This window comes from Xenopus tropicalis, chromosome 1 (genome assembly GCF_000004195.4).
Source record: "Xenopus tropicalis strain Nigerian chromosome 1, UCB_Xtro_10.0, whole genome shotgun sequence".
In the NCBI taxonomy this organism is placed as follows: Eukaryota; Metazoa; Chordata; class Amphibia; order Anura; family Pipidae; genus Xenopus; species Xenopus tropicalis.
In genome coordinates, this window is record NC_030677.2 from 187443001 (window position 1) to 187469010 (window position 26010).

Here is a 26010-nt window from a genome sequence, read left to right on the forward strand (position 1 = left end):
TGTGAGAATGAGAATGGGAAGCTGAGCAAAGATGGTGGTAAGGAATAGAGAAAATAAATAAAGAGGGAAGGTAAAATGGAACCAAGAATGCCAAACACAAGAGTTCTGTTCTGCTGAATCACTTCTGTAATAGTCAGCCTGTGGTTAAGGATGGGGTTTGGGGTTTCACATATGGTACACAATGTCAGTACTAGGGTCATAGTAGTAGCACTCAGCCACATCTATTGCCACCTTGGCGGGAGCAGCAATTACAATACTTCCAGTTCAGAGACACTTTGTAATTGGTCTTCATTTTTTATTTTTTGTGGTTTTTGAAAATGTTCAGCTTTTTGTTCAGCAGCTCTCCAGTTAGGATTTTAGCAGCTATCTGGTTGCTAGGGTCAAGTTTACCCTAGTAACCAGGCAGTGGTTTTAATGAGAGACTGGAAGATGATTGGGTTGCACCTAAATAGAAAGTTAGGTAATAAAAAGTAATAATAACAATACAATTGTAGCCTCTCAGAACAATAGTTTTTGGCTGCTGGGGTCTGCTGCTGCTGGGGTCTGTGACCCCATCTGAAATAGGTACAGAAGAAAGAAACTATGAAAAATAAATAAATAATAATATAACATACTAAAAGGTAACCCCTTCAACAAGGATCACTGAGGTTCAAACTTTCAGCTACAACTAGGAAATGGAACCCAAGCCTGAATGTGCAGTGTGAGTAAAACCCCCAGCTACTTACTATAAGGCAGTCTGTTACCAGAGCAGATACCTGATTCTCCCTGATACCCAGTTCTCTGCTGATCTACATGATAAATGTGGGTACATCATATCGCTCCATCATTTCCTGCGCACGTCATACCTCTCTTTATTTCAGCACTTGGGTGCCCTTCTTATTCAATTCTCCTTAACCCTTGTATTCCTTGTCTTTCTGCTCTTCCCACAGTGCACTGCAAGTCATCAACGCTATTCACATTTACTTCTCTTATCCTTTTCTTATTTTTTAAAGCTGAATGGACACTCAAACAGCAACATGAAATAGAACTAAACAACAGGGTCTCACAGTGGTTGTTTACATAGACCCTTGTTAGTGCTAAAGATGGCCTTCATATGTAACTCAGCTGACAGTTAGTCTTCCACTACCATGACATGTTCAGAGCCTAGCTCAGCACCAGCAGTTACAATGGTCATATATAAATCTAATTAAGGTGTTTACTACCAGTAATGCACACCTTTGCAATCCAGCAGGATCATATCATATGGTTTTATATTTACAGCCTGGAATGAGAAACTCTTCTGCAGCATGGCTTTCAAGCACAATAAAATCAACTCTATTGATTGCTCCTGGATACCAAATCCTTCATCACTACCCATCAACAACACTGTTTATTTAACATGGTAAGTGCCCTATGTAATAATAATACAATGTGCAAGTATTGCCCACAACTGTCATCCTGGAAACAAAGAAGCTCTCTTGCCCCTGCCACTTGTCTAGTGTGGTTCAGGGGTGTGGGTGGCTGGCCTGGGTTGCACTCAGATGGTTTGGCTCGCCCCTGGGAACTGTTATCCAGAATGCCTGGGACATGGGGTTTTCCAGATAAGGGATCTCTATACCTTTAGTCTATTAAAAAATCATTTAAACATTAAATAAACCCAATAGGATTATTTTGCCCCCAATAAGGATTAATTATATCTTAGTTGGGATCAAGTACAAGGTACTGTTTTATTATTACAGAGAAAAAGGAAACCATTTTTTAAAATTTGAATTATTTGATTAAAATTGAGGACATGGCCTTCCATAATTTGGAGCTTTCTGTGTAATGGGTTTCCAGGTAACATATCCCATACCTGTATATAGAACACAAGCTTGTTTTCCATGCTTTCCAATTAATTCCAACTTTAACCATAGCATTGGTAATGCTCCGCCACAGAGAAGCGCTGACAGCACCTAGGCTCTGCTGTTTGTATGGGTGCATGGCTACAAACCAGGTACTTCTGCACTCTCCACAAGTATTGGGCAAGTTGGGGTGTGAAGGGTAATACCTGTTCCTTTATACAGGTATGGGATCCCTTATCCAGAAACCGTTATCCAGAAAGCTCCGAATTACAGAAAGCCTGTCTCCGATAGACTCCATTTTAATCAAATAATTCAGAATTTTAAAACTGATTTCCTTTTCTCTGTAGAAATAAAACAGTACCTGTACTTGATCCCAACTAAGATATAATTAATCCTTATTGGATGCAAAACAATCCTATTGGGTTTAATTAATGCTTTATTGATTTTTTAGTAGACTTAAGGTATGGAGATCCAAACTACGGAAAGACCCCTTATCTGGAATACCCTTGGTCCCGAGCATTCTGGATAATGGGTCCTATACCTGTACCATGTAGTTTAATTTTTTTCCATGTTTAGAGTCTATAGATTCAGTTTTAAAGTGCATCTGAATCCTCCACTGGAACTGCCTCCGGCCTCTTGTAACAAACAAAACCTTTGATGCATATGGAATCTACAAAGGGGATGTAAATTCATTCAAAAAATAAAAATGAACTTGCTCAGGGTGCTTTCATGCAGTTTTTGTAATAATTTAAAAGATAAAAGCAGTTTTGTGCTGCTCAGATAAAGACCTTGGGCCCAGTGTGTCCCTCTGTGGGAAACTGAGATTCCCTGGTTTGGCTGAATGTAAAGTGATGTTGAGACGCTGCTCTGCTTGTCACTCTGTGTCTCTGTGGGATTTTACAGCTGTGCCCTCAGCCAATAGGAAGGAGCAGTTTCTATCCAACCCAGTGCAGCTTTCTATGTCTTTCATGTGTTTATAATGTCCAGTCAATAATTTGACATTAATGGCATGTCCTTGCTCACTTACTTTGGGAAATACCTTGGTTATTATTCATAACCTACAAAGTATTAATTGCTACAAATTCAATCCATTTTACATGGACTGTAGGCTTTCCGCTTGCATTTTGCACATTGAACAAATATAACTTTAAACATATTTTCTTGCCTGTCAATAACTGATAGAGTAACATAATAAATGGGTTAAAGTCTTGTTACGCATAGCAATCATCAGCTGTTTGTTTTCAAACAGCTGGCAAGTAAATGCTACCTATTGATTGGTTGCTATGGGTTACTAGATTAGTCAGGGCTGGAACTAGGGGTAGGCAGCAGAGGTAACTGCCTAGGGTGCAAGAGGGTGCATTGCAGGGGGATGTTGTGAGTTTGTATGTGAGTGAGCAGGGGCTTTTGCAAGCATCTGTTGAGGAGACAAAGCAGCATAAGGGTTTAGGAGGAAGAAAGTGAGAGGGGGCACTGGGCCATGTAGTATTGCCTTGGGCACAAATATTACTTGGCCCAGCCCTGAGACCTGCAGCAAACTTGACATTTTTTATTACATTAGTGGCTATTAGTCTGTAATGTCCCAGTACTTTGATCTGATACAGACTATAGCCCTGCCCGGGGGACCCGTTATTAAGAATGCTTGAACCTGGGTTTTTCCTGATATAGGATCTTCTTCTGTAATTTGGATCTCTATACTTTGAATCTACTGAGAAATCATTTAAACCTTAAATAAACCCAATAGGGCTGTTCTGCCCCAATAAGGGGTAATTATATCTTAGTTGGGATCAAGTACAGGTACTGTTTTATTATTACAGAGAAAAAGAAAATAGGTTTTAACATTTGAAATTATTAGATTAAAATTGAGTCTATGGGAGATTTCCCTCTGGTAATTCAGAGCTTTCTGGATAACGGGTTCCAGGATAATGAACACCATACCTGTACTATATGACACAAGAGCACAGAACAATTTTCAATGAGCAAAAAAACTCACATCTATTCTCTTTGGTTTCCATTTGGCCTATCGGTTATCACTCCTGCTGTTCATTTAAGATTTATCAAGATACAAATAAAAATATATCTGCTCTTTCCTTAGGGCCGAGACAACAGACTGTCGGAAGTGCACCACCACCTCTTCAGCTGTGCGCATAAAAAATTCTTATTTGTTCACCAATTGGCAAGCCTTTATCTGGTTGTTCAATGGGTCGTGCATGGAACGCTTCTCCATCATAATTCACAGTAAGTGATTTATGTATCATGGAATCTTCCAATTATACTGATTATAGCATTTTCTGGAACTGTATTCACTATGGAGAATTTTGTTTCCTGCAGGAACTCTCTATTTCTGAGTTTATCTATCATTTCCTAGGTATCAGTAAATGGACTGGAGTAGAGCAGAACTCTAAGGGGCAGATTTATCAAAATGAAAATTTAGAGCTTAATACATAAAAACTCACCCACGTACTCTTCATTACTATGGGATTGTCAGGAGCGTATTTATCTAATGTTGAACTCCCATAGGAATGAATAGAACATGGGTGAGTTTTAGTGTATTAAGCTCTAATCTCACATTTTGATATACCTGCCCCCAAGACTTCTATAAAAGTAAGTTTAGACTTCTAAACAAGAGAAAGAGAGGTCACATGTGTAAAGGTGTCCATTATCGGCCCGTGTAGCGGCAGGAACGAGGGGCATGCCCAACCGATATCTGGCCTGAAATTGGGCAGATCAAGTTCAAGTTTATTGTCATATACAAATATAATAAGATATCGATCGGGCAGGTTAAAAGATTAAGTCGGATCGGGGACCACATCAGCTCGTTGATGCGGTCCCCGAACCGATTGCCCCATTGCCGCCATTATAATTCGATCGTTTGGCCCTGGGGCCTACATTTTCCCCAATATCGCCTACCTGTAGGTGGGGATATAAGGAGAAGATCGCGAGGTCGCCAAGCGAGCGGAGCTTCATGTGTATGGGCACTATAGTGTTCTGCCAGAGCGGCAGGAGTTAACCTGGTAATGCAGTGAAAGTGCTGCATAAGGTTTTGGCTCTGTGAGTAAAGTTTCCTGCTTATTCCGTTGCCATTTTATCACATGTATTTTATCTGATGAAACACCTAGGTGGTTTAGTGTTGAAGCTGTCCTGCCAGCGAAGCTCTTCCTTTCTGCTTGTTACAGCTGCACACTGAGCAGTTGTAGCGACGCCACTTTTTATCTCCACTGTTGACTTTTTAATTTTTTTTTTAACATGGAATTGTATTTGTGTTATGATTTAACAATGTAAAGTATGTATGAAAAGTGCTAAATAAATCCAGGAATAGAATTTTTGTACCTAAAATGTCACGTGATAAAGAGAAGAGATCACCTTGATGAATGAAACCTTTTGAATAAATAAAAGTTAAAACATGTTACAGGTTTGGGATCCATTATCCAGACACCCAGTTATTCAGAAAGTTCCAAATTATGGGAAGGCCATCTCTCATAGAGTCCTTCATTAGCAAATAATTCACATTTTTAAAATTTCCTTTTTCTCTATAATAAAAAAACAGTACCTGTACTTGATCCCAACTAAGATATAATTACCCCTTATTGGGGCAGAACAGCCCTATTGGGTTTATTTCATGGTTAAATGATTCCCTTTTCTCTGTAATAATAAAACAGTACCTGTACTTGATCCCAACTAAGATATAATTACCCCTTATTGAGGGCAGAACAGCCCTATTGGGTTTATTTAATGGTTAAATGATTCCCTTTTCTCTGTAATAATAAAACAGTACCTGTACTTGATCCCAACTAAGATATAATTACCCCTTATTGGGGCAGAACAGCCCTATTGGGTTTATTTAATGGTTAAATGATTCCCTTTTCTCTGTAATAATAAAACAGTACCTGTACTTGATCCCAACTAAGATATAATTACCCCTTATTGGGGGCAGAACAGCCCTATTGGGTTTATTTAATGGTTAAATGATTCCCTTTTCTCTGTAATAATAAAACAGTACCTGTACTTGATCCCAACTAAGATATAATTACCCCTTATTGGGGGCAGAACAGCCCTATTGGGTTTATTTAATGGTTAAATGATTCCCTTTTCTCTGTAATAATAAAACAGTACCTGTACTTGATCCCAACTAAGATATAATTACCCCTTATTGGGGGCAGAACAGCCCTATTGGGTTTATTTAATGTTTAAATTATTTCTTAGCAGACTTAAGGTATGGAGATCCAAATTACAGAAAGATCTGGAAAACCCCAGGTTCCAACCATACTGCATAACAGATCACCTCTCAATGTTAAATCAGACATGGGCATCTACCAGCAGCAGTTAAGGAGCCTTGAAATGCTTGGGAGGTACTAGTTTTGATCCTGACTGTATGACTTGACTCCCTGCCATAAGGCAAGGCAAGACTGCTGTAATGCCAAACAGGAAATAGGCATAGTCATACGTTATATCTGCCTCATAGTATTATATTATTATATAAACCAACAAAATATACAGGCAATAATGTTTCATTTAAGCCTAGAGTTTACTGCTCCAAAGTCTTCTTAAACACAACATTTTCCCTCTCTGTTCTCTCGTAGAAAGCTGCAACACCCCCAGCATTATGGAAAGTGAGCATGTATTCCATACACTGAGATTTAAATTAGACAATGTTGCAGAAATGAGGTATCGAGGGGCAAACTCAACTACGTGGCATTATGTGAGTACCCAATGGCAGCTGCAGAAAATGTGTATTTATACTATAAATGGTGGGGTGCAGGCAGTCTGTAGCAATCTCATGCACTGCAGACATAAGGGAAAGTAGCAGAGTCCCAGCAATAAGCTGAATTTGTATTTGTTATATCGCTATAAACTGGGGTAAAATCTGCCCTTGCCATTGGGTGGAATAGACATGACAGCATCTTCTACAGAACATCAGTCTCAATGTAATGTCATTATTGTAACTAGGGATCAGTTGCATATTTGTTCTAATAAAAAGTAATCAGTGGCAAAATTTAGCTCTCAAATTTACCTGATTATTTGCCCCCCTGGGAGAGGGTCTAAACTTGGCCTTGAGGCAAAAACACTCAAAATAATTCAGACTTACAAATGAACTCCATAATGTTGTTGTTTCTCATTAACAGTAAAAGACACCCTCTCCCTCCCAATACAACGTGCCAATGTGGCCTCTGATATAAATGAGTCAGTAAGTGTCTGATATGAAGCTGTCACAGAGATATAATACCCAGCATCCCCAATAAAGGTGGATGAACCTGCGAGTGTAGAACTAAGCCGGCCATACATCTATAGACTTGCCCTTTGGTCAGGTTACTTAGACCTTTGCTCCAAGTGGCCTGGCAGGGGGTGAGCCCAAGCAGGGGAATCTGTTTGTTTAGCTCCTGAGCCAATGATTGGATCACAACAGGGGCCTCTGTAGACCCACATGGAGGGGACCACTTCACCAGCCTATGTACTTGCCAGTAAATTTGTAATACCCTTAAATAAGAAGGAAAGGTAAAAACTAAGTAAGCTTTATCAGAAAGGTCTATGTAAATACAGCCATAAGCACTTACAGCCTCTAGTCCTCTAACAAAAGAAACACAAGATTTCTTGTCTACTTGTGTGTACACGTGTTCTTTGGGTATCTGACTTCCTCTCTCAGAAAAATCCTTCAGGTCACAGGCACAAGTCAGCTCAGTTTGCTCCTCTCTTCCTCTCCCGCTCCCATCAGAATTTGCTTCCCCCCCCCCCAACACTGTGCAATCTGAGCTACCGGTAGCTAGAGCTGCAGCAGGAAGCTCCCCAGACCAAGCTAAAATGGCAGCTGCTATTTTAAACAAACAGAGGGAGCTTCTAGGGCTGTTTACTCAGGTATGGTAATGCTTTTATGTTTCTCTCTGATACTGTAACTACCCAGGAAAGTTACTACTGACAGGATATTTAACACATGAACACCACAGTAACTTATACAATATAACGTTCCCTTTCTCTTGTTTATGAACCCCCTGCCCCCCATTGCAGTAATGACATTGCATGAAGTGGAACCCTGCACTTCTCTAATGAATGTAATTATCCGCAGATAAATGCAACGACACCCGAGTTTAACGTCTCGTTACCGGAACCCTGGCAGCCCGGGTCATTCATAGCTCAGCTAAGGTGTTCCCCTGCTTCTTGTTCATACTGTGAATGGGGACGAGAGACCACCGTGCCCCACAGTGAGTATTCATTTTGTTAAAAGCAACACTGTCGCCAATGACCCCAAAAACATTGGGCAGGATTCAGGAACGATGGAGTGTTCAGTCATTACAGGGAGAGATCTGAAACACTTTGAATGCTTTGTGGTTAAAGCAGTAGCGACTATTACATAAGTGTAATATTACAGGTGTGATTATAACATGACTTTGCTTGATATTTCTCTCGTATAAACACTTCCTTGCAGAGCTGACTGTTGCACCGAGTCTCACACTTACTGCTCAGAAAATATCTCCTGGGAAACAAAAAGTCTGCATCGAGTGGAAGGTACCAAAACTACTGATAGGGGGATGCTTGTCAGTCTCTCAGCTCTGGGGACACATTATCTGTTGGGTGTTTATAGTAAGTCCCTACTGGCTCAGTTTAGAGGTTTGCATGTGTTTGCTGGTTGGTGGCTGTTACCATGGCACATATCATATAGTTACAGTCATTGGGTTTTACAACACTATCATGCTTTGGGGCAGATTTATCATTATGCAGGGTTATAAGAGAATGGCCATTGGCCGTAGACACAGCAATAATTTGTTTGAGTATAAGGGCACTGCTACACGGGGCAGATTCTCAGCCTGCAGATAAACAGACTGGGAATCCATCCCTACACTACAAAAAGCCCATTGATGTACCTGCACCCAGAGCCGTTGCATTGGGCCTGTTTATCCGAAGCCTGAGAATCTGCACCCATCTGGCAGGGCCCTAAACATTTAACAGTGTCAAAATGGTTTGTGGGTATACTGGGATCTTCCCTGGTGGGCTCTAGCCCCTTTCTGGAGTGCAGAGCTGTCAACTAGCGATAAAGGATACCCAGGGGGCCTGCCCCATGCCGAGAACAGCAAAAATAGGGGTGTGGCCAGTACCGCCGCTCCCTATAAGCAGAGTACGCAGTCTGCATACGGCACCAACTCCCAGGGGGGCACCATCCCAGCTGCTCAAAAAAATAATTTTTTCATTTTTATGCCACCAGTTAAGGCGCCGTGTGGGTGGATGAACGGAGGGTGCAGGTCGGAAAGACACCCTGTCAGCACGGGGAATCTGGAGAGACTGTAGCTAACTGTAAATGGGGAGATGCCAGCACTGACTATTTTGGCCCCTATAGTAGGTGTTTTTTTTTATTATTTTATTTGGGGGAGGGGGCACAAAAGTAAATTTCTGCTTAGGGCACCCATTTGGCCAGCAGCGGCCCTGGGTGTGGCCTCTTGACATCCCTGTGTGATGTCATCACACACACACCCAAATGCCATTTCAGTGCTGGCGAATACTTACTGCACATGTGCATAAGGCCCTACATACGGTAGCAACTAATGACTACTGCACATGTGCATAAGGCCCTACATAGCAACTAATGACTACTGCACATGCACATAATGACATTTCTCTTGTAAAAGATTAAATCTTGGGGGATTTGTCTGCTGTTCCCAGAGACCTGGGGGTGGGTGCCAAAAACGGGTAACTCCCGGGATAATTAAAGAAGTTGACAGCTCTGCTCATTACTAAATTTTCCAGGTTCTGCTTCTATTTTCATTTATTCCCAGTAGTCAGGAAGGAGTTAGTTTAGGGGTCAGGGAAAAGAGCAAAGCCAAATGTATATTAACAGATGAGCAGGGGGGAGGCAGCTTATTACTGTATATAAGACTGACAGGGCGAGCTTCTGAGGAAGAATTTGTACATGGGAGAGCCAGAGCTTATAGATTCCCCATACCAACCATACAATCTGGCCTGTCCGGCCATTGAACCTGCCGATCCCCTCAATACTGTGCCATTTCTTTCTCATGTTTGCAGTTTGCACAAAGTGCCCACGCAGATGAATACATTCTGAAAGTCCAGAGGGAACCAGCGAGCTGCAGAAACCGCTTTCTCTCCATGAGCCTGCCCAGCACTGGGTTCCAGCACCAGCTCAATCTTTCCATGGCATATTTCATAGTCTCTGTATGTGCCAAAAATAAAGCAGGGGAGTCGCCGACAGCTTCCTCCCTGGTCCCTCTTTTGCCAGCGCCGGGTAATTTCATGTTTATTTGTACAACATCATAGGCGGATTTTCCATAAGTCTAGGGTAGGCTAAGCCTCCCCAAACCTGCTTGGCACATTAAAAAAAAAAAAAAAAAACCACCTTACTCCATTTCTGCACTGTCCTGAAAATGAGTTCCTCAAGCCCGTTTTGCTGTGCTCCGATTCGATCTTTCTTTTTCTGGATTCTCCAATCAGAGCACAGCTTCCTTGACAGACAGTAAAATTGACCAATCAGAGCACAGATGCACACAGGGATCGGGAAACAGTGCAGAAATGAAGACTGAAAAGAAGAATCTGCAGCTGTAACTTTACCTAAGAACCAACTCTCAACTTTTGCTGCTTTTTTCTCAACTTTTTCATCCCCCTCCCACAGGTACTATACACAGGCACTATACCCAGGCACTATACACAGGCACTATACACAGGCACTATACCCAGGTACTATACACAGGCACTATACACAGGTACTATACCCAGGCACTATACACAGGCACTATACCCAGGCACTATACCCAGGCACTATACACAGGTACTATACACAGGCACTATACCCAGGCACTATACCCAGGTACTATACACAGGTACTATACCCAGGCACTATACACAGGTACTATACGCAGGTACTATACCCAGGCACTATACACAGGTACTATACACAGGTACTATACCCAGGCACTATACACAGGTACTATACCCAGGCACTATACCCAGGTACTATACACAGGTACTATACCCAGGCACTATACACAGGTACTATACGCAGGTACTATACGCAGGCACTATACCCAGGCACTATACACAGGTACTATACCCAGGCACTATATACACAGGCACTATACCCAGGCACTATACACAGGCACTATACCCAGGCACTATACACAGGTACTATACACAGGTACTATACCCAGGCACTATACACAGGTACTATACCCAGGCACTATACACAGGCACTATACCCAGGCACTATACCCAGGCACTATACAGGGGCACTATACACACAGGTACTATACACAGGTACTATACCCAGGCACTATACACAGGCACTATACCCAGGCACTATACCCAGGTACTATACACAGGCACTATACACAGGTACTATACACAGGCACTATACACACAGGTACTATACACAGGCACTATACACACAGGTACTATACACAGGTACTATACCCAGGCACTATACACAGGCACTATACCCAGGCACTATACCCAGGTACTATACACAGGCACTATACCCAGGCACTATACACAGGTACTATACACAGGTACTATACCCAGGCACTATACCCAGGTACTATACACAGGTACTATACACAGGTACTATACAGTTCTAAAGAATCACTAGCTGACATTAAATTGTTTTTTGCCTGACCTGACATCTATAATAATTTATAATCTATCCCCTACCCTAACACATGGAGGGTAAGTTAACTCTTTCCCTCTGAAAAAGCTCATTGTGTGTTTGTATATTTGTTGTTGTTTTTTGCACTTACTATTTATTTTTTTTTTTTGTCATTGTTTTGTTCATTTATAGTAAGTTACAGTGGGGCCAATGCTGTGTATCAGTGCCAGTGTTATAGTGCCAGGGCCTGAATATCTGCCATCTGTACCCACTGCTTCTCACTGTATATAATGTGCTGGGTTTGTAAATAAGGACTGTGTCTCACTGTATATAATGGGGAGTCAGTACCCACTGCCTTTCTTGCTATAAAACTAACATTAACACATCTAAAGGGGTGGTTCACTTTTAAGTTAACCTTTAGTATGTTATAAAATGGCCTATTCCTAGCAACTTTGCAATTGGTCTTCCTAATTAATTTTTTTGTATAATTTGCCTCTGTTCTGCCTCTTTCCGGATTTCAAATGGGGGCCAAAAATATTGCTCTGTGAGGCTACAATTTTATTATTATTATAATTTTGTATTACTTATTTTTCCAAGTAGGCCCCTTAACTATTCATATTCCCATCTCTTGTTTAAATAAGACCCTAGCAACCAGATAGCTGCTGAAATACCAAATGGAGAGCTGCTGAAAAAAAAGCTAAATAACTGAAAAACCATTAAAAATAAAAGTGAATTCGAATGCGAACTACCCCTTTAAGCTAACTGATCACAAACACAAATGTTTGCAGATCCCCTAACAGAAGTGCACGTATGAATACTTTTACATCCTAAGCATTTTAGGGTAAAAAAAAAAAAAGCACCCCCACCCGCACTTTTGTACAGTATCCCTGGGAGTCAGTGGGAACGGCAAGAGGTAGTTGGGAGGTTAATTTTTTACACCAGCAGCGAATCCACTAGGGGGCTGATTTACTTACCCACGAACGGGTTGAATGGAGTCCGATTGCGTTTTTTTCGTAATGATCGGTATTTTGCGATTTTTTCGTATGTTTTGCGATTTTTTCGGATGGAAACTTACGCGAAAAATGCGCAACTTTTCGCGTAAGTTTTAACGCTACGAAAAATGCGCAACTTTTTACACAACTTTCGTAATGGATACGAAAAACTCGCGTTTTTACGCAAAAATCGTATTGGTAACGAAAAATTCGTACAGAATCCGAAAAAATCGCAAAACATACGAAAAAGTCGCAAAATGTTCGTTTTCAAGTCGGAACTTTTCCAATTCGGGTCGGATTCGTGGGTTAGTAAATCAGCCCCTAAGTGTCACATTAGCTATAGGTCAGTCTGTGTATGGGCCATCTTTAGCCTCCCCAAACAAAAAAGTCACCCTCCGCCTATGTACAACATCCAATGAAAGAACCAGTAACACAGAGAAATGACTAATGTTTCCAACACTTTTATTTACATATACCACATTGCTATGCGTTATGGTATCATGCTTGGTGAGCATATCTTTGTGCTCATTCAAGTGGGGGTTTAATTAAAGAGGAACTTTGTCTTTCAAAAAATATTTGTTAAAGAGCCCCACACAACACAGAAACCCCTAATATACCAATCACCGTAATTTGTTCCTTCAAAAAGTAAAAAAAAATACCATTTTATATGCTGAAATCCAGCTGCAAAACAGTTATTCTCTTTCTGCATCATTTGAAATCCTGGCAGGGGAGGAGGGACTAAAACACTGATGTTACAAATTGTAACAACTTCTCCCCAAGTTACAGACAACATGCAGGAACTACATAACCCACAATGCATTGCACTGTGATGTTCCTTTCCTTACTGACATCACGTGTGCAGGGAATTATGGGGTTTGAATGTGTGTGTGTGGTTACTCAGTATAACTCGTGTGAGTAATATTAAGATATACAGATATCACATTAGAAACTAACATGTGTTTTCCTCAAATGAAACACCTTTACTAATATCAAATGTGTGGGAGATAAGATCAGTCATGGAAACCACACGTCGGGCAATGTTATTGTTACCGTACATAATGCTACATACAGGATATATTAATAAGCTGAATATATTTTTTTGCTTTTTGAATTCCCAGATCTGCCAGGGAAGATTTTTGCCGCAGCTCATGAAAACAGGATTTTCCTCACATGGACCCCCAAGTTTCTGGATAACTTTTTTGTGGTGGATTGGGGTACTGACCCCTTATCAATGGGCAACAAGATAGAAATGCAGCAAATGGAAAATTACTCACTCTCAGGTACTTTTATTTGTCTGCACTCTGCCTGCCCGTACTCTGCTTGCCCTTACTCTGCTTGCCCGTACTCTGCCTGCCCGTACTCTGCTTGCCCTTACTCTGCTTGCCCGTACTCTGCCTGCCCGTACTCTGCCTGCCCGTACTCTGCCTGCCCGTACTCTGCCTGCCCGTACTCTGCCTGCCCTTACTCTGCCTGCCCTTACTCTGCGTGCCCTTACTCTGCTTGCCCTTACTCTGCTTGCCCTTACTCTGCTTGCCCTTACTCTGTTTGCTCATACTCTGCCTGCCCGTACTCTGCTTGCCCTTACTCTGTTTGCTCTTACTCTGCCTGCCCGTACTCTGCTTGCCATTACACTGCTTGCTCTTACTCTGTTTGCTCATACTCTGCCTGCCCGTACTCTGCTTGCCCGTACTCTGCTTGCCCGTACTCTGCTTGCCCGTACTCTGCCTGCCAGCCCTTACTCTGCTTGCCCCTACTCTGCTTGCCCTTACTCTGCTTGCCCTTACTCTGCCTGCCTGTACTCTGCTTGCCCTTACTCTGCTTGCCCTTACTCTTCTTGCCCGTACTCTGCCTGCCCGTACTCTGCCTGCCCTTACTCTGCTTGCCCGTACTCTGCCTGCCTGTACTCTGCTTGCCCTTACTCTGCTTGCCCTTACTCTTCTTGCCCGTACTCTGCCTGCCCTTACTCTGCTTGCCCGTACTCTGCTTGCCCTTACTCTGCCTGCCCGTACTCTGCTTGCCCTTACTCTTCTTGCCCGTACTCTTCTTGCCCTTACTCTGCCTGCCTGTACTCTGCTTGCCCTTACTCTGCTTGCCCGTACTCTTCTTGCCCTTACTCTGCCTGCCTGTACTCTGCTTGCCCTTACTCTTCTTGCCCGTACTCTGCCTGCCCGTACTCTGCTTGCCCGTACTCTGCTTGCCCTTACTCTGTTTGCTCATACTCTGCCTGCCCGTACTCTGCTTGCCCTTACTCTTCTTGCCTGTACTCTGCCTGCCCGTACTCTGCTTGCCCTTACTCTGCCTGCCTGTACTCTGCTTGCCCTTACTCTTCTTGCCCGTACTCTGCCTGCCCGTACTCTGCCTGCCCTTACTCTGCTTGCCCTTACTCTTCTTGCCCGTACTCTGCCTGCCCGTACTCTGCTTGCCCGTACTCTGCTTGCCCTTACTCTGTTTGCTCATACTCTGCCTGCCCGTACTCTGCTTGCCCTTACTCTTCTTGCCTGTACTCTGCCTGCCCGTACTCTGCTTGCCCTTACTCTGCCTGCCTGTACTCTGCTTGCCCTTACTCTTCTTGCCCGTACTCTGCCTGCCCGTACTCTGCCTGCCCTTACTCTGCTTGCCCGTATTCTGCTTGCCCGTACTCTGCTTGCCCGTACTCTGCTTGCCCGTACTCTGCTTGCCCGTACTCTGCTTGCCCTTACTCTTCTTGCCCGTACTCTGCCTGCCCGTACTCTGCTTGCCCTTACTCTGCTTGCCCTTACTCTTCTTGCCCGTACTCTGCCTGCCTGTACTCTGCTTGCCCTTACTCTGCTTGCCTGTACTCTGCTTGCCCTTACTCTGCTTGCCCTTACTATTCTTGCCCGTACTCTGCCTGCCCGTACTCTGCTTGCCCTTACTCTGCCTGCCTGTACTCTGCTTGCCCTTACTCTTCTTGCCCGTACTCTGCCTGCCCTTATATATATATATATATATATATATATAACTATAGTTTTTGGTGGTTAGTTGTCTTTTAATAACCTTAGATACCAGAATAACATGGAGCAGCATTACCTGTTCACAGAGCACATTGTATTGCTCCACATTCTATATTGCTTTTGCCAGTTACCTGCACATAGAAACTGTTTCTTGTGAAAACCCTTATTATTTGTCTTCTCCTTTCTTTTACAAGTCCCCAAATCCACAAAGCCATACACAATAAAGATACACTTGTATGACAGGCAGACCTGTGGAGATGTTACTCAGGAGACTACCTTTGGAATAACTCACATCTATGGAGAAGAAGGAGGTACTGAATGTATTTGTAATTTCATTTATCAAGATTACCCATGGGCTGAAGCTGCTTCCTGGCAGCCTTAGTCTTCTGGAAGATTCTGAGTCATTTAGAGAATATCGTGCATTTCCTATCAGTTGCAGTTATTCATGCTGAGATAAGCCATATTGTATATGAAAGTCTGTTGTGAAACACAGCCCTATAGCTATGTATCTGAATTGACTGTACAAGCCACTCATTCCCATTTCATTTATAACAAGGGCCATGGGGAATGATTAACCCAGAATAACATCCTCTATTAAACACCGAGAGATATTTAGTTATATCAGCTGTACTATATGCAGTGCTGTGTTATAAGTGAAAGTCGGAGCCTGAACCCGAGAAATAAAATTTAGTAAATCATGAACATCAAGCTGTGAGCCTGGAGTGCAAAGAGGCCATGTTCCCCCACCTTCCCATCCTCTCCTGACACAGATATTGGAGGAAAATGCGCAGTTAAATCCACATCCTGAATCAACCGCGCATTCTCCTGCAAGATCCGTACTGACAACTGAGAGAAGAGAATCAGAAGATGGTGCCGGCATCCCACTAGACATCCCTTTACATTAGTGACCTTGTTCACAGTGCTACAGGTATGGGATCCATTATCCAGAAACATCTTCTCCAGAAAGCTAAAAATTACAGGAAGGCCATCTCCCATAGACTCCATAGCAATCAAATAATTCAAAATGTTCAAACTGGTTTCCTTTTTCTCTGTAATAATAAAACAGTACCTTGTACTTGATCCCAACTAAGATATAATTACCCCTTATTGGGGGCAGAACAGCCCTATTGGGTTTATTTAATGGTTAAATGATTCCCTTTTCTCTGTAATAATAAAACAGTACCTGTACTTGATCCCAACTAAGATATAATTACCCCTTACTGGGGGCAGAACAGCCCTATTGGGTTTATTTAATGGTTAAATGATTCCCTTTTCTCTGTAATAATAAAACAGTACCTGTACTTGATCCCAACTAAGATATAATTACCCCTTACTGGGGGCAGAACAGCCCTATTGGGTTTATTTAATGGTTAAATGATTCCCTTTTCTCTGTAATAATAAAACAGTACCTGTACTTGATCCCAACTAAGATGTAATTACCCCTTATTGGGGGCAGAACAGCCCTATTGGGTTTATTTAATGGTTAAATGATTCCCTTTTCTCTGTAATAATAAAACAGTACCTTGTACTTGATCCCAACTATGATATAATTAATCTTTGTTGGAAGCAAAACAATCCTATTGGGTTAAATTAATGGTTAAATACATTTCTAGTAGACTTAGGGTATGGAGAACCAAGCTGTGTAAAGATCCCTTGTCCAGAAAATCCCCATCCTAAGCATTCTATATAACAGGTCCTATACCTGTACTCTAGAGATGAGCAAATCTGTCCCGTTTCGCCCCAAAAATTTGTGAGTCTTTTGAAAGATTCGCGAAACTGCGAAAATGTTTCACGTCAAAAAAAGAAAATTGGCGCCTGCAACAATTCTTTTGACGCGGGCAACAATTTTTCTCATTCGTTTCGCGAAACAATCCGCCAATGGTAAAACACGGAAATTTGCCGTGAAACCATGCCTGGAGAAACATTTGGCCCATCACTACTGTACTCCTTTTGTGGCTGGAAACCACCATGAGCCTACGGCGGCCCTGTGTGTTTATGCTGGATATTTCTACCAGTTTATGTGAAATTAATAGAAGGGTATATAACAGAGAGGGAGGAAGGATTGACTGGTGACAATAGGAAAGCTGCAAGTTTTGCACATTAAAGAATTAACTAGATATTATTCTGCTTTGGTCAAGTTCCTAGAACAGGGCCGGTGAATATCACCATAAGGAATATAACGGCGCGCTCTGCGGCAATTCAGTGGCACGAGATACCCAAAGAGGAGCGGCTGGGATTTCTGGTGGGATACAGACTATATATCACAGACGTAACCAGGAACCAAACTCTACGTAAGGAAAATTCCCAATATGATGTCTTTGCACAAAACCAATGTATTTCTCTTTGAATTTACAGATATACAAATATTTAGAGGTGACTATATTAAGAGTATATCTTACTAGTTATTGGTTGCTTTGGGCAACTGCACCTGGGCAAACAGTACATGTTATTACATATAGAGGCTATTGTGTTATAATATACAAGAGTTCTACTGAATATAGCCTTATAAACGGTGCTTAGTGATGCCATTAGTTATAAACAGTGCTTAGTGATGTCATTAGTTATAAACAGTGCTTAGTGATGTCATTAGTTATAAACAGTGCTTAGTGATGTCATTAGTTATAAACGGTGCTTAGTGATGCCATTAGTTATAAACAGTGCTTAGTGATGTCATTAGTTACAAACGGTGCTTAGTGATGCCATTAGTTATAAACAGTGCTTAGTGATGTCATTAGTTACAAACGGTGCTTAGTGATGCCATTAGTTATAAACAGTGCTTAGTGATGTCATTAGTTATAAACAGTGCTTAGTGATGCCATTAGTTATAAACAGTGCTTAGTGATGTCATTAGTTACAAACGGTGCTTAGTGATGCCATTAGTTACAAACGGTGCTTAGTGATGTCATTTCTGTCACATGACTCACTGTAACGTGTGTATTCTGATCAATAATATACCACCTTATGTAAAATATGAGGATATTAGAAGACACCTTGAAGTTTTGTGACCTGTATAAAATCACTTGGCCTTTGGGCTCGAGCTTTTTAATGGTCAGGGAACTTCTTAGTGACTTATAAAATTCTTATAGTTAACAATAGGGGGTACATTATTCACTATATAAAAATCCCAAAAAATATATATATCCAAAAAAAAAAACCCAGAAGCGGGTGTAGCCTAGCAGCCAATAGTTACACTATGACATCAGCCTGGGTGTGGTCAGCCAAAAGGGGAAATATTGTTCAAATGAAAATTGAATACAAGTTTTATCCAATGAAACTAAGGAATATTCTAAATATCTCAATTAAAAGTTCTGCACAGATTCTGTAATGACGGTGTGTGCTCCCTTACCCAAACCATGTATTAAAGCTAACTGTAACTGTCTTTCAAAGTAACCGACTCCAACACAGAGCACTGAGCCCCTTTCCTTTTTGGCATGAAATGCGTCAATCTTTTTATGTTTGAGATGTTTTTTCTTTAAATACAATAAAATATGTTTTAACTGCGCCATGTTATTTTCAATGGTCCAGTATTGCCTTTTTCACTATGAAGTGATTTATTTGAAACTGAGCATCACCGTTAGACTTAAACCCAACAAAGAATTAAGTATATATATGCTCAGTGCTGGGAAATAGTGTTCCACGTGTGTTAGTGAGATGCAAGCCAAATGTGTGGTTTCTTATGGGCTTTATCTCTGTGCAGTTATTTATCTGCTGCATCTGCAACATTTCCCAAGACAAGAAAATAACATAGAAAGAAAAGAAACATTTTTATATTGTGAGTTCTGAAGGCCACACCTTCCCCAGAGGCCCTCCTATAGAACCAGCCTATCCAGCGTCCAGTTCATTTCTACACTCGCTGGGCTGGCCCAATTGAGCAGCTCTGGGCACATGGTGCAAGTACCATGCTGATCTGGCTGACTACTTGGAGAATCAAAAAAAAAAAAAAAATAACAGTAGTCGGCTGTCCTCGGCCTGCCTCCTCCAAATCCCACAATTCCCTGCACACATGTCCAAATTAACACACACACCTTCAAATCCCACAATTCCCTGCATGTGATGTCAATAAGGAAAGGAACATCACAGTGCAATGCATTGTGGGTTATATAGTTCCTGCTGCAAGCTGTGGAGAAGTTGTTACAATTTGTAACATCAATGTTTCAGTCCCTCCTCCCCTGCCAGGATTTCAAATGATGCAGAAAGTGAAGAACTGTTTGCAGCTGGATTTCAGCATATAAAAATGGTATTTATTCATACTTTTTGAAGGACCAGATTACGGGGATAGGTATATTAGGGGTTTCTGTATTAGGGGCTCTTTAGCAAATTTTGGTTTGGAAGATGCAGTTCCCCTTTAATCTTGCAAACATTGCAGAGATTGCAGACCACCCAGAGGTAATAATACAAAAAGATACATATGTCTCTACACATTATTTCTGCAGAAAAATCTTTGCAATACATGTTTTATTATATTTTTTATTATAAATTTCTTCAGCTACTTAAATTTTCCAGTTTTAAAAAGTCTTCTGTGACTGCATAATATCCAGTGAGTTCTGGCACCTACAGCGTCACGTTGTTTCCCGTTCCTATAGATATCCTTGTGAATGACCCGACCCAAATGCACTACCAACTCACAGAACTCAGAAGCGGAAATGAATATGAAGTAAGGATCTCAGGAAGAACCAAGAAGGGAGATGGGATCCCAAGCACGGCCTATGCCTTCAGGACTCTAAGTAACGGTAATGTCCTTCCTCTCTCCTATTGGCCAATGACTGTGTTGGTGCCGCTGTGTTTAAATGAATAGGATTTTTTTCCTTTTTAAACTAAATCAGTGGACCATAGGTCTGTGTATGGGTAAGTGTAGGGGTATGTGTATGGGGCAGTGTAGGGGTATATGTATGGGTCTGTGTATGGGGCAGTGTATGAGTATGTGTATGGGGCAGTGTATGGGTATATGTATGGGTATGGGTAAGTGTAGGGGTATGTGTATGGGGCAGTGTAGGGGTATATGTATGGGTCTGTGTATGGGTATGTGTATGGGGCAGTGTATGAGTATGTGTATGGGGCAGTGTATGGGTATGGGTAAGTGCAGGGGTATGTGTATGGGTAAGTGTATGGGTATGTGTATGGGGCAGTGTATGAGTATGTGTATGGGGCAGTGTATGGGTATGGGTAAGTGCAGGGGTATGTGTATGGGTAAGTGTAGGGGTATGTGTATGGGGCAGTGTATGGGTATATGTATGGGTCTGTGTATGGGGCAGTGTATGGGTATGTGTATGGGGCAGTGTATGGGTATATGTATGGGTCTGTGTATGGGGCAGTGTATGAGTATGTGTATGGGGCAGTGTATGGGTATGGGTAAGTGCAGGGGTATGTGTATGGGTAAGTGTATGGGTATGTGTATGGGGCAGTGTATGAGTATGTGTATGGGGCAGTGTATGGGTATGGGTAAGTGCAGGGGTATGTGTATGGGGCAGTGTATGGGTATATGTATGGGTCTGTGTATGGGGCAGTGTATGGGTCTGTGTATGGGGCAGTGTATGGGTCTGTGTATGGGGCAGTGTATGGGTCTGTGTATGGGGCAGTGTATGGGTATGTGTATGGGGCAGTGTATGAGTATGTGTATGAGTATGTGTATGGGGCAGTGTATGAGTATGTGTATGAGTATGTGTATGGGGCAGTGTATGAGTATGTGTATGGGGCAGTGTATGAGTATGTGTATGGGGCAGTGTATGGGTATATGTATGGGTAAGTGTAGGGGTCTGTGTATGGGGCAGTGTATGGGTCTGTGTATGGGGCAGTGTATGGGTATATGTATGGGTCAGTGTATGGGTATATGTATGGGTATATGTATGGGTCTGTGTATGGGGCAGTGTATGAGTATGTGTATGGGGCAGTGTATGAGTATGTGTATGGGGCAGTGTATGGGGCAGTGTATGGGTAAGTTACGTGGGACAAAAAAGTGTAATTTTCCAGCAAAGCTGAATTTGACAGATTCTCTCATCACTACTGATGATCCCTAATATAATAATATCAATTAATATTACAGTTTAGGTCAGGGTTGGACATTTTTTTTATCATTCCAAAGTACAAACCCAACAAAACCCACAATCCCTAGATAAGCACTCACCTCATAATAATCTGTGCAGCAGTAGCCAACCCCTCCTGCTCCAATGCATTTAAACTGAACCTTGGACTTTGATATTCATGCTTATTCCCAGGCTGAGGGCACTGCATTCCGACGATGCGCGGGTGTCACCATGGTATCTGCCAATAGCATTCTTGTTAGAAAGTGAGAATAAGCTGGGGAATGAAGGCTGCCCACATTCACCCGGGTTAGCACTAACCCCACTAGGCAATGCCTTTATTCCATGCAGCTCAGTTAGAACCCAGGCCAGTGATGCACGGAACTTTTACCCCAGTATGACCCTTGTACCCCCCTACAGCTCGCACAGTATTTGTCATCATTTGCATGACCTGCATTGGAGTTGGGCTGTTCGTCAGCGTTGGTACGGTTTTACTAAGCAGGTAAGAATGGAGAACATTTATTGTTTATTTTGTATAGCCTGTTGCTTTGTGTTGAAGCTCTTTATTAAGCAGATACAGGATCTGTTATCCATAGAACTTAAAGGGAAAAGAAAGTCAAAGTCACTTGGGGGTGCCAAAATGTTAGGCACCCCCAAGTGACTTTGACCACCTACCTTTTACCCCGGGCTGGTGCCCCTGTGAGGAGGGAACAGCACCAGCCCGGGGTAGCTGCCGGCGCTTCCTTCCTCTTGTTTCGCTGCGCGCGCATGCGCAGTAGAGAGAAAAGCCGAACTTAAACATTAAAGTCGGCTTTTCACTCTACTGCGCATGCGCCCACCGCTGGCATTCAGGAAGAGGAAGCCAGAACACGGAAGCGCTGCGCTCCAGGTGCCCCGGGCTGGTGCTGTTTTCTCCCAACAGGGGCACCAGCCCGGGGTACGAGGTAAGCGGTTAAAGTCACTTGGGGGTGCCTAACATTTTGGCACCCCCAAGTGACTTTACCTTTCGTTTCCCTTTAAAATACCACTTCCCACTAAGCCATGTTTAAAAAAATAATTATTGATTTTCACTGATTTGCTTTTGCTCTGGAATAATAAGGCAGTGCCTTGTAACTAATGATGATTAGGCTAGCAGAACCCCATGTTCAATCCAAATGTTTTTAGTAGTATTAAGCCACGTTGCTTTGTGTTACAGAAAGACTGCTTATATAGAAAAGCCTAGTCCAAAACATTCCAGATCCCATAGCTGTATATGGAAGATGCCCTGATGACGAGGAGGTTAGGGGCAGGGTGGTTATATTAAGTGGGTAACAATAAAACATTTTCCCAGTGACCAGGAGAGAAGACAAGAGATCTTTAATAAGACTTTATCAAGGGGGAGGGGGGGGGCTCTTGCTCATTCTAGTCACACAGTGACAGCAGCCCCATGTATGTGTAGAGAAAAGGTGACTATAAGGGCTCTGGCACACGGGGGAGATTAGTCGCCCGCGATTAACTCCCTGTTCGCGGGCGACTAATCTCCCCGAGTTGCCTACCCCTGCCATCCCACCGGCGAACATGTAAGTCGCCGGTGGGATGGCAGACGCGGCGGCGCAATTTCGCGCAAATCTCCGAAAAAGACTCGCGAGTCTTTTTCGGCGATTTCCGGAAATCGCCCCGCCGCGTCTGCCATCCCGCCGGGGTAGGCAACTCGGGGAGATTAGTCGCCCGCGAACAGGGAGTTAATCGCGGGCGACTAATCTTCCCCATGTGCCAGAGCCCTAAGAGATACGGTAGATACTGATCTTGGTTGGGAGGGGCCAGTCTGATGGTCAGTAATGGGCAGATTTAGAGATTTAGGCAGAAAAGCCCATCTTCTTTGAGATCAGTTAGAGCAATATTTGGGGGGGGGGGGGGGGGGGGGGACAGTTCTGATGCCACAGATATTCTTGGATCAATGGCTGAATGACTGACAGAGTAATGCTTTCATATGCTGGCAACCTTGAAATGAGCTTAGAGGGGCCTTGGCCAAGCGTTGGGACTGATATGGCCTAAACCAAATAGGTCGAACAACAACAGCCCTAAACTGAGAGCAGACAATCTGAGTGCCGCACAGTTATGCTTATGGGGAATAAAATTCCGATTGTATTGTCTGATGTTTCAGAAAGAAGGACTCGTTCTTTCCAGATGTCCCCGATCCTCAGCACAGCAACATTGTCAACATAAGCAAGAAAACCACCGCAAAGGTACAGCCCACACGCTGGTGTGTCATTTCCATTTCCCCAGACGTTACGTAAAGCTGACCATACACTAAAGGATCTTATTTATGAGTTTGATCTTATTTACAGGGGTTTACCCAGCATGCAATTGCTTTGCTGTGCTGGTGTTTTTCCTGTTTTGTGAATGAGTACTGGGACATAGCTGAACCTCCAACCATCAGTATCTAGAGGAGGGGCTGGGTGTGCTGGCGGGTCTTTCCATAGCTGTGGAATCCTCTCAATTCTTAGTTTATCAAAGCTTTATAATGAATAACCCTGGCTCTGTTTCTTTATAGCAATGGGAAAAGGTCCCCACACTTCTTTTCCTACAAGATGACTGTAGCTGGGATGCTGTTGGTGTGGAAGTGATAGAAAATGGAGAATCTCTGCAGTTGGGTTCATCGACAAAGGAGAACAGTTCCCTAAGAATGGAGGAGACCCCACTGCATGACACAAAGCCAGAATTGAGCACAGGGATCAGGGCCAGAACTTCCAGTGGCACTTTCAACATGGCATCCAGCTCTAAATCATTTAAAGATGCGCCACTACTAACTAATCACTCTGCAAGCACAATGACTGTGACCCAGAACTCTAATGTGAAAACACAGGCGTTTTATGACTATATTAGAGAGGTCCCAAGGACAGGCATGCTAATGTATAAACAAGCGGAACAGATACAGCTGGTCTCTATGCATCCAATACCCTACAGCTGAGATACTATAGTTATACAGTGCAGACTGTCTTTAAATCAGCATCATAATAAAAAAAGATGATGCTTGATAAGCCAGAATATTTGTTTTATATACATTTTATGGCAGCAGTATCCCAGACACCTCTAAGTCTAACATCCCAATATAAAGATGGTTCTCCTTTTGCTTCTAGAACAGCCTCTACTCTTCTGGGGAGGTTTCCATTAGATATTGGAACATTGTTCTTGGGATTTGCTTCCATTCAGCAATATGCACATTAGTGAGGTTGGGCATGGAGATCAGGCCTGTCTCGCAATTGCTATTCCAATTCATCTCACAGGGGTTCAGTTGGGTTAAGGTAAGCTCTCTGTGCAGGCCACCGACGTTCTTCCACTTCCATCTCTACAAACCAATTCCGTATTTGCTTTGGACATTATAGTGCTTAAAGAGGAATGGGTCAACCCAAATACAAAAATCAAGAATGTCACTGTAAGCTGTAGCATTAAAAGGGAACTCCGGCTTCCAATCAAAATTTGTTAAAGAGCCCCACACAACAAAGAAACCCCTAATATCTGCTCCTTCAAAAAGTATGAATAAATACTATTTTTATATGCAACTGCAGAACTGTTCTCTTTCTGCATCATTTGAATCCTGGCAGGGGAGGAGGGACTAAAATATTGTAGTTACAGATGGTAACAACTTGCAGGCTGAGGGCAGTCGACTACCGGTTTATCTTTTTTTTTCAGTCTCAAAGAAGTAGCCAGATGAGCAGGGGAACATGGGGCCAGGCTTAGGGACCTGTTCCAAACCACAGGTATATTGCTTAGTTGCTTGAAATTCTGTTTACTTTTCAAAAAGCTCAGGTTGTGTTTGGGTGGAGTTTCTCTTTTAGGTTTGCATTCAGTGGAAGCATGGGGCTAGTCCAGACCATTATTTCTTCTTCACAGTTGGCACAGGTTAAGTTTTCCTGGTATCAGCCTAATCCACACTAGTCCATCAGACGGCCACGTGGTGAAATTTGGATTTCAGAAAATGACAGGCTGGCAGATTTTTTTAAGTGTTCACATCCCTTACAAGAAAACAAGCCTTACATGGTTTGTGCCACCAGGGGGTACTTAATCATAAGCTGGGGAAGCTTTGGATGTCATCCCTCTGTGGAACCATTTTTTCTAGAGTCCAGTGGCATCAAACTTTACGGCAGTTCAGTCATAGCTTGGCACTGCTTCTGGTGGCAGGGACTGCAATGTTTCCTTCCAGTGTCCTGCCAATGAATGTTGTTCATAGATGTCCCCACATCACAATCACTTGATTTCCAGTTGACTGGTGAAGCGCTAGCAGGTATCAAATTTCATGAACTGTCTTGTTGTAAGGCCGGGTCCTGTGATGGTGCAATGTTAAAGTCAGCGGGGTCTTCAGTGTGGCCCAATTCACTGTCACTGTTTATTGCTGGAGATTACACGTGCTTAATTATACTGGTCAGCAATGGGTGTGGCTTAGTCAATCCTGCTTGCTAGAAGTGTCCTCTGGATAATTTTGGCCAAATAGCATTAGCGGATTTATGCATATAGACACACATATACGTACACATTACACAAGACATCCAGCACTTTATATATATTTTTTGGTACTGGGTATACATGAAAGGTCCCTCCTGACATGGCACGTAAAGGGGTGATATAACTATGTAAAAATATATAAGGGGATCATAT

The 26010-nt window shown here is 42.6% G+C and overlaps 1 protein-coding gene across 1 annotated transcript; it reads left to right on the forward strand.

The window, feature by feature from the left end:
* The first annotated feature begins 1263 nt into the window (after positions 1-1263).
* LOC100490018 (oncostatin-M-specific receptor subunit beta-like) lies at positions 1264-24915 on the forward strand. The gene is made up of 13 exons (XM_018090797.2): positions 1264-1381; positions 3913-4055; positions 6398-6516; positions 7876-8011; positions 8236-8315; positions 9825-10041; positions 13505-13666; positions 15553-15669; positions 17497-17649; positions 19942-20088; positions 21796-21877; positions 23519-23600; positions 23909-24915. The coding sequence occupies exons 1-13, from the start codon at positions 1287-1289 to the stop codon at positions 24323-24325; spliced, it is 1950 nt and encodes a 649-aa protein (XP_017946286.2). The 5' UTR covers positions 1264-1286; the 3' UTR covers positions 24326-24915.
* Positions 24916-26010: the final 1095 nt, after the last annotated feature.

Excerpts from the sequence above, each read along its gene's own strand:
- LOC100490018 (XM_018090797.2), top strand. The coding sequence starts at position 1,287 with ATGGCTTTCAAGCACAATAAAATCAACTCTATTGATTGCTCCTGGATA. Across the intron at positions 10,042-13,504 it reads CCCTCTTTTGCCAGCGCCGG|ATCTGCCAGGGAAGATTTTT; the intron begins GTAATTTCATGT and ends TTGAATTCCCAG. Across the intron at positions 15,670-17,496 it reads CATCTATGGAGAAGAAGGAG|TTCCTAGAACAGGGCCGGTG; the intron begins GTACTGAATGTA and ends GCTTTGGTCAAG.